The 9,856-nt window shown below is 34.7% G+C and overlaps 1 protein-coding gene across 1 annotated transcript; it reads right to left on the bottom strand.

The window, feature by feature from the left end:
- Nucleotides 1-3,596: 3,596 nt before the first annotated feature.
- Nucleotides 3,597-8,875, bottom strand: Thor (eukaryotic translation initiation factor 4E binding protein thor). The gene is made up of 2 exons (XM_034978854.2): nucleotides 8,635-8,875; nucleotides 3,597-6,967 (listed from the first exon to the last, which is right to left on the bottom strand). The coding sequence occupies exons 1-2, from the start codon at nucleotides 8,774-8,776 to the stop codon at nucleotides 6,765-6,767; spliced, it is 345 nt and encodes a 114-aa protein (XP_034834745.1). The 5' UTR covers nucleotides 8,777-8,875; the 3' UTR covers nucleotides 3,597-6,764.
- Between the last annotated feature and the right edge of the window lie 981 nt (nucleotides 8,876-9,856).

The raw sequence follows: 9,856 nt of genomic DNA on the forward strand, positions 1-9,856 counted from the left end.
CCTGCGACTCGTCTGATGTCGTCCATCCACCTAGTGGGGGGTCTTCCAACACTGCATCTTCCGGTGCAAGGTCGCCATTCCAGCACCTTGGGACGCCAACGTCTATCGGTTTTACGAACTATGTCGGTCCATTGCCACTTCAGCTTCTGTTGCTTTAGAAGATGTTATACGATGACCTTCCTGACGCAGTAGTGAGCGATGTGGTCATCAGTGGGAGCTGGGTACGATTCCCAGCAGGGGAAATTGGGAATTTTATAATTTCTAAATTTCCTCTGGGTCAGGTATGGTGGGAGACATTGGCTGTGGCTAGTTACCCTGCCGGCAAAGCCGTACCGCCAAGCGAGTTAGCATTCCGGTACAAGACCGTGTAGGAACCAGAGGGATAAAAACCGGCCAAGTGCAAGCCAGACTCGCGCATTGAGGGTTCCGTACTACAATCGTATTTTATCGACATTTTGCACGATAAATTAAAAATTATTATTCCTAAAAATAAATAAAAATCTGTTTTAGAATGTATTTAAGTAAAGCCCTTTAAATATAATTACCCGAAAAATTAGTATTTTTTCGGGATAAAAACTATCCTATATGTTAACCCGGACTATCGGCTATCACCGTACTAAATTTTATCAAAATCCGTTCAGTAGTTTTCGCGTGATGCGCGCACAGACAGACAGACAGACAGACAGAAAGACAAGAATTAAAAAAAAATGTTTTGGGGTCTATATCGATAATAATGTTTCCCCCGATTGAAATTTTCATTACTTACAGTTTTATTATATCTAAGTATTGATTTTGATCTGAACCGGAACCATGAGGAACTCCACTATTTTTGTTAAGCTGGTATCATTATTTTTAAGTTTGACATTTCTAGCTAACCTTTTGGTCTCTGAGATTAAAAAATAGCCTATAGCAGTAGGTATTGTATCAGTTAGATAAGCAGGTACTTTTTGAATTGCGTTTGCCAAAAAATTATACGACGCGCATGATATTTCAATTCTAATCCTATAAAGTAGCAACTGAAAGCAGTAGTAAATATCAAGTGTGATTAGTCCCAGACAGATTACTGGTAAGGGAGAGGGTGCGTAAGGGTTAAACAATTGTATTCAAATTTCATTCCTATTACTGTTAGATAAGGTTGAAATTGATATTTTTATTTGTGTAGTGTATTGGTTTGTTGATTTACAATCACGCGAGCGGTCAATGAACTCAATAAATCGCGGTTAGCATAATTTAAATAACAGCGAAAATGCATAAAAGCTTCTAAGTAAAGTTAGTTCATAATAAGTCATATTTATAGTACCTAAGTCTAGGAAAATACTTCATAACTTTGAAACTAAGTCTTTCGGTGTGTAGTTACATTTTCAGCACCTCCATAACTCAATGGTCAGAAAAGGGACTGAAATCTGAAAGTTATTTTGATTTCTTTTAACGGCGGTTACGTACTCATTGGATCCGAGTCCGTGAAAATACGTTCGTTTTTGCTTTGTATGGTAACTTATGACATAATATGTCGTAGGTAGGATATCTTTACATAGTCTAAATATATAAAAGGAAAGGGTGACTGACTGACTGACTGACTGACTGACTGACTGACTGATCTATCAACGCACAGCTCAAACTACTGGACGGATCAGGCTGAAATTTGGCATGCAGATAGCTATTATGACGTAGGCATCCGCTAAGAAAGGATTTTTGAAAATTCAACTCCTAAGCGGGTGAAATAGGGGTTTGAAATTTGTGTAGTCCACGCGGACGAAGTCGCGAGCATAAGCTAGTATAAAATAAAGTCGCTTCCCGCTGTCTGTATGTATGAACGCGTAGATCTTTTAAAGAACGCAACGGATTTTAATGCGGTTTTCACCAATAGATAGAGTGATTCAAGAGAAAGGTTTATGGCTATAGTTTAATTCTCAAAAAATTAGAGATCCCTAGAGAAATTGAAATAATGTGAATTAGGTCGGAAAAAAATCCTCTCATTTGAGAGTTTCCGAGGCAAACCACATTAGTATCTACATTGCACCCATGCGAAGCCGGGGCGGGTCGCTAGTTTTTTATATCCGTATCTTCACGAATTCGGATCGGATTAGTGCGTGATCGCTGTAAGTATTAATAAAAATAAACTATTAAGTAACTATACATTTAATATAAAAAAGTGTGAAAGAAGTAAGTATACCTACTGTATACTAAGTACTCTTAATTATTATAATTATTAACTAGCTGATGCCCGCGACTTCGTCTGCGTGGATTTAGGGTCGCTAGTTGCTTATTAAAATGCACCAAAAAGTTGAAGGTGCGTGCCCGAGATCGAACTCCCAACCTCCCGAATGAGAGGCGGAAGCCACAAGGCTATCACGGCACCTACATGCATTTACCTTATTCAGAAACAAAACAAAACGCTAGCTCGACCTAAAGTTCTACGACATTTCATTATGAGGGTCTTTTCGAGGGTAGAGTTTGACATAAATCAAATGTTACTTGTAACTTGTTCAATGTAGTTCCGCTTATAACTAAAGGGGACAAAAGCAATTCCAAAGTTATTTTCCAAACTTAGATTAGGTAGGTGGTAACTTACGTACCTTCTCTGAATATTATATCTACTTCCTCAAAATATCTTATCATCTCAACCCATCGTCATCCCACTACCACAGTTTAACGAAATACTACCACTACTAAGCACGTAACACGATTCAAAATGAAAAGGCAAAGGCCAAAGTACCTACACCAAGCTGTGGTAGCCTAGTGGTTAGAAAAGCTGTGGTAGCCTAGTGGTTAGGACGTCCGCCTTCCAATCGGAGGTCGGGGGTTCGATCCCGGGCACGCACCTCTAACTTTTCAGAGTTATGTGAGTTTTTAAGTAATTAAAATATCACTTGCTTTAACGGTGAAGGAAAACATCGTGAGGAAACCTGCAAGCCTGAGAGTTCTCCATAATGTTCTCAAAGGTGCACACACCTTCAATTCAAGCTTGCAAGTCTGCCAATACGCACTTGGCCAGCGTGGTAGACTATGGCCAAAACCCTTCTCACTCTGAGAGGAGACCCGTGCTCTGTAGTGAGCCGGCGATGGGTTGATCATGATGATGATGACCTACACCACGCTGTGTGGATTGGCAAACTTCAGACACATTTGAGAATAGATTTCTCGAGATTTTTTCCTTCACCGTTTAATGCTAACTTGGATGTTGGGGGACAATACACAGAGAAACTTTCAACTTTTATAAAATGACGAAGGTCTGGCACGCGCTGGCTCTTTCTCCATCAGGAATGAAAAATACAATGCAGAGAAAGAGAGAGCCTTGAACTGTTGTGAATTTAACCCTCATCACTACCCCGTCCCTTGTGGATTGTCCCTTGAAAGGATGGGTTCCCAACGAGTCACACGCAATCGTGTGACACTGTGACTCGTTGGGAATCCATCGAAAAAAAATCCCATCGAATCACACCCAAGCTACAGTGTAACTCATTAGGAATTACAATGAATAAAAATGTTGCAAGTAGTAACAGTGTGACTCGATGGGAAAAAAACAATGTTTAGTAACGTAGCTTAAAATTTTAAAATCTTATTTGGATGGTACTGTTGACAAATAAAAGAATTAGTATTTTTAACATAATATTTTTATTTTTTCAGTAATAAGGCAGTCAATAAATTTTAATATCGAAACACACAATAGATCAACAATAAAAAGGTGAAGTATCTTTGTCCAAAATTTTGTATGAACAATAAATTTCGTAGATATATAACAGTCCACTGTAGATATTTTTACAGTACCTATACAAAATACGGTCTTAATTACCTAACTAAAAAGTAGTAGCAAAAAAATAGGTAACTATTTTATGTACTTACCGTACTTACGTACTTTAAGTACATACAATAGTTACCTAGAATGTTAATATTCATGAGTTTACAGAGAGACTTCACGTTTACTCCTTATTCATAAATGCTTTGGAACAACATCTTATTTATAAAATAATAAACAGTATAATAGCCATAATGAATTTCAAATTTTTTTCAACATTAACAAGACTTGAAATAATTGCAGTCATCAATCTTAAACATAGAACTTTCGAAAAAGTTAAGTGTGGTAAAATAATATTTATGCGATGATTTATAAAGCAGATACTATAGTTACTGAAATAAAATACCTAAAGTAAGTACCAGTTCCTAAGCAAAATATTCCATAAAATTCTGAAAACGTTCAATCAGCCAGTAAATATCAGAAAATAATTATGTGATTCCGTTATTTAAATTATTATAGATTTCAATGTAGCGCTAAGAATGATACAAGACTGATTTTAACCCATCTGTTACAGTACATTTTAAGAAAATCGGCACATTTTTACCGGCCTGTCTCCTTCGTGCCTTCTACAAGATACTTGAGACGGTGAAGTGCATTATGCTGATTACGCATTATGAAAAGCCATAATTCAAGAGAAGAAGAAATAAATAGAGACCAATATCACAATACTGTGTCTCTATATTTATTGACCATTTGAACCATACAATGTCAATGTGGATTAAGTAATATTTTGGAACGGGTAAACTAAGCTAATGTTTGAAATGTTAATGTGTATGCAAATTTAATTTGCGTAATACATGCACCCTCGCATTGTTAAGCGTAATAGTATTGGGAACCAAGCCTTTTGTATTGTAAGTTTGACGTTTACATTCTGATTAAGGTTAGGTATACAACTTGGTAAACGTATAAAAGAATACTAATATTAATAACTTTATTGTTAAATTCAGTTGCTTTTCTGAGCCGAGAGTCTTCAAGTTGACAATCGTGACAAATTTTGATGCTTACAGCCGCACTCAGAGACGCTTAAGTTTAGTTAAAATGAGACAGAGCTATATCTCTCACATAAATCTGTGTGGCTGACCAGCGCAGAAATACAGCCAGTATTCTTGGCACCATTCCACGCGAGCATGAATTGTATATTATTATACAATTCATGCTCGCGTAGATAAGGCTAGCTTTAAGTTTTATTGTATTATTTTCATTATAATCACAAAAAATAAAATGAACGCAAAACTGAATAAGGCAGTGACTTCTACAACACAGTCAGTCTACAATTTATAAAAATCAGTTCAGTTTTGCAAGAACAGTCATATTTCTAATACTTACCTACATTAAAAAGTTGACCTACAAATAACACACGATCCTTAAATCTAGTATCTCACACACTTGAGATTGCGCATTTTGCAACGCCATTAAGAGAAGTAAATTATCTTAAAATTATCTTCTACGCTATAATGGCACTTGCGTATAAAAATACAGATAAAATACTCATTCGTCTATAGCTATAATGTGCGTTAAACGCCTAGTCTTAGGTATTTATTTACAATTTAAATCCTTTGCTGTTTTCGTATTGATTACAATTTTTTATAACCTTGCTTTTTGTACAATCCCCCAAACTTTGTAAGCATACGTCACTACTGAAAATAGGCCCGAAAGTAGCACCTTGTGGTACACCACAGTAGTAAATTTTTTTTTTAATATTATAGTTTATGTATTTGTATAAAGTGACGAAATCGTAATCTCAAGCTAGTTTAGTTTATTTTAATTTCAACAATAAATATCAATAATGGATTATCGAAATACATCAAAAGCTTTGGTTAAGCCAACTGTTCTGTTTTAATTTAAGTTATTACAGTCATTTTACAGGTGGCGATTCAGATAATGTCGTTCAAATCATGGTAGGCATTATTGGAATATATTTTTACAGCTGTTAGTCTTATAACATAGTATGAGTCACTTACGTACCAATAAGAATTTCATTGTGTAGTCGGTAAACAAGTAACAAGGTCATACAGTTGTTCAGCTATGTCAATAAATATCCATTGCACTCAACAACCATTCCATTAATAATTGAATAGTTTTTTGTATAGATTTTATAGTTATTATTTAATTTTTCACGGCAAAGGATTGCGTTTCAAACGCAAAACGCTTCAGTCACGCGTTTTTAAATTTAATATTTCATTTTAATAATATATAAACTACATAGGTATATTTGTTGTCATTATTATTATAACTTATTAGTTAGTCCCTTTTTGTTTAAATTGATATATTTAAATGTTACTTTTTCATTTGATTAGCTAAAATCTAAAAAAAATCATCAATGTAATTACATAATTAGTATGACTAGAATTTTCATTTTCAATTCCATACTAATTATGAATTAATTATTTTAGAAAGGCGTTGAAATATTTACATTTCATAAATATTGGAATATTTAAATCTGTTGCAAATTATATTGTATTTAAACCAAGGTTAAACTAAGTTACGTACTAAAAATAAAGTCGTACTTTTCCACACAGTCGAAAAAGATGACTTTAGTTTAAATTTAGTTTGATTCAGCAAAAAAATCCACTGCAACAAACCAAATTTTTATTTTTCATCGTGATACCTATAACAGGACTTAAAACTAAAGTAAGCAATAACCTATATAGCACCAACCATAAATTAAAAGAAAAAGATGAACGAAGCTTTAAGATACAAAATTTTCATAAAAGCCAGCTCCCATAACCACCAACCTTTGATGCAGTCAGTGTGATCATTGCAAGCCGCAATTAGGTATTACTTACCTGGTATCAAATATTAGCTAAAGTTAAAGCTGACTATTTTAGTAAAACTTTTGATGATCGCGATATAATAATAATCACAAGGTCGGTCTTATGAAAGGCAAGTGGCTTCGTTTTTCTGGTTTAAAGTTTGGCGATTCGTTACCAATTTCTTTCCTCTACTTTATGGCACAAACTAAATCTAATTAGAGATCCATACTGAATGTCTCCTGGGATTCATCGAAGGAGATGGAATTCGAGCGTGGTTTTTGCACAGGTAGCACCTGTGACGGAGAAGTTGGTGGGTTCTTTAATAAAGCAGCGGGTAATGCACACTTTGGAGGAGTCTGCGATATCGGCGATTGTCGTAGCGACATCATAAATGACCTTTCGTAGACTATGCGAGTTCCTGGAAATGAATAAAAATAATACTTTAATATCTTTGAATTAAAAGGAATTTGTGAAATGACAACATACAGCCTTAATAACAACATACAGCCAAGTCTGGCACGTAAACGGTTGCCATTGGGAATATACATATTTGACTCTACCAATTAGCTAAGTAACGATCGGAGAGTTCAATGTTCACAAAGTTTTAATTGTTGGTAAATGTTACCTAACCAAAACAGAAATATAATAATAACAAAAACAATGACAACTATAAAATAAATCGATGTCATTTGTTTGAATACGCTGAATTTTTTTTTGACTAAAATTTAAGATAATTAGGGATTTTAAAAAATTACTATCACATAAATAGTAATTATTCGAATGATAATAACTTCAATCCAAATTATGTAAAGTAAAAACTTCATTATAATAACAAACAGGCATGGATGTAAGTATTGTATAACACATAATGCAAACAGATGTTTAAAAAAGGTTTACACATTACGTTAGTGTGTCTTTAGATTATGTATAGTCTATAGGTAAATTTATTTTTATTGGGTGGTTATTTTTTTTTTTCATTCAGCTCTACCTATACAGGAGGTATAACTTCTTAGTTATATGGGCATCTATATTATGGTCCTTTGATTTGTACGTTTGTACGCTTATTTGAAAATGAATGTTCTCATTTGAACTTCTTTTTAAAGCTGTGTACCTACTTAATATCAATAAACAATACTCATTTTTCAAAAAGATTGTCCAATATCAAAAAGATGTGAAGATTGTAGGTAGGTCTGAACGCCCGAATATGCGAGTGAACTGATGATGAATTCTAATTTCTATTACGCAGCAGCGCGAGCGGCTGCACGTTTCGCTAAGGTTATGCCAAACGACCACGCGGTCGTTATCGTTTCTAATTCTGAATCGCGGCGATTAATAAACTAAATTGCTACTAATAAAAGTTTAACAAACACAAGCCGTATCAACTGGACATACACACTGCACTGCCGTAGGTTATTAACCTTTGCAACCATGATCCACGCACTTAGTAAGGTGTGGCAGTGTGCATGCCTTTGCTAACCTATATTTTTTTTGTTATCGGTACCTTGCTGCGTCGTGTTATGTAACTTTCAAGTTTCATTGAAAACAATCTTGTTATATTTTTATCTGTTATCTTTTCTAATGTAATAAGTTGTGTTACGCAATTATTTTTTCAAAATTAAAATTAAATCTTATACCTATGTAGGTACAACTTTAAAGTTAAAATAATTTCATAAAATAATAAATGTAGCAACAGTAGTGTCATAGGTATTTTATCTAACTGGCGTTGACATAATCAAACTGAAACGCAGAAAATATACGTAAGTAGGTATAGGTACCTACCTAGTCCATTATTTTTCTAAAGTTGTTTTTACAAAACAAATTCTAAAAGTGTTCTAAAAATGGCCATTTAAATTTTAAATAAGGTGCGTGTTATTTTAATTATTAGTGTTATCTTAAACGTAACGTTACTATAAAAAGTTTTGTTTGCCTACCACGTGTTAACAAATTCAAAATAAATAATGACCATGTTGTCACCGAAGCAACATTTTTTCCTCGATAAGCATAACAAGTAGGTAGCCTACGGTATGTATCACGTAAAAAGGAATCTTGAGTACACAATAATAAAGATGAAATTTGAGAAATTACCTCCAGGTGTGGTAGAGTAGATAGTGCCTCCAGGTGTACTAGAGTATACATCAGGCATTTGCGCCGGATCTGTTATGAGGACTCTCCTCGAAGGTATCGCCTGACTGTTGGTCACTTGTCTTGCGATTGGAGATGCAGACATTTTGAACTTTATCTCCTTTACTTTGGGTACAATTTACTATATCACTATCACTCACACAGCTGGCTGATGGTAGAGGACTGAGCCGAGGCACGCCGGTGTCTAAAATAAATACTCTACCGGCTCAACACACACACACATTCGTATCAGTGTAAACATGGTCTCACGTGTTTTAAGTGTATTATACCATCAAAACATTCAAAGAATAATAATATAGATGTGTAAAGTTCAAAGTAGTTCTTGCTTATAAAATGACGACCTCAGGGAGACAGCGACAAATGAGAATAATATCAGAAATTGCATTTGGTCGTTATTATATATCAATGCTGCTGTACCTAATAATACCGACTAAGTACGATCCATAATTCAAACCTCAATAGCTGAATAATAAGCCCCTACAGCTCTATATCCGTATAAACCAGGTATAAACGGCTAAGACTACTTTTCATCCCGAAAAATCAAAGAGTTCCCGTGGGATTTTTAAGAAACCTAATTCCACGCGAACTAAGTATTGAACATCATCTAGTCTAGTCATCTAAATATATAAAAGGAAAAGGTGACTGACTGACTAACTGACTGACTGATCTATCAACGCATAGTTCAAACTACTGGACGGATCGCTAAGAAAGGATTTTTGAAAGTTCAACCCCTAAGGGGATAAAAATAAAATAGGGATTTGAAATTATTTGTGTAGTCCACGCAGACGAAGTCGCGAGCATAAGCTAGTGTTCTATAAATTCCTTTGTTATGGTTATAACACAGCGTGACAAAGTTTTAACTAGATTTGTGAGACCGGTAGAGCGACATTGTTTTCCTGAATCCAGAATGACATTTGGAACAATAACACAAATTCCATAGTACCTAGTAAGTTTGTAATACTTATTACAGTAAATAATTTAGCTTAACTTTATTTTATGTTATACTAGATGATGCCCGCGACTTCATTCGCGTGTATTTATGTTTTTGAAAATCATAGGATTTTCTTTGATTTTCCGGAATAAGAAGTAGCCTATGTCCTTCTCCGGGATGTAGGCTAAGTTTGTACCAAATTTCATCTAAATCGGTTAAACTGTTGGGCAGTGA

This window comes from Maniola hyperantus, chromosome 19, assembly GCF_902806685.2.
Source record: "Maniola hyperantus chromosome 19, iAphHyp1.2, whole genome shotgun sequence".
Classification (NCBI taxonomy): domain Eukaryota; kingdom Metazoa; phylum Arthropoda; class Insecta; order Lepidoptera; family Nymphalidae; genus Maniola; species Maniola hyperantus.

What these genes read in the sequence shown, in the direction of transcription:
- Thor (XM_034978854.2), bottom strand. Translation starts at nt 8,776, where the DNA reads ATGTCTGCATCTCCAATCGCAAGACAAGTGACCAACAGTCAGGCGATA. An exon ending in CTACTCTACCACACCTGGAG is followed by an intron (nt 6,968 to 8,634) that starts GTAATTTCTCAA and finishes ATTCATTTCCAG; the next exon opens with GAACTCGCATAGTCTACGAA.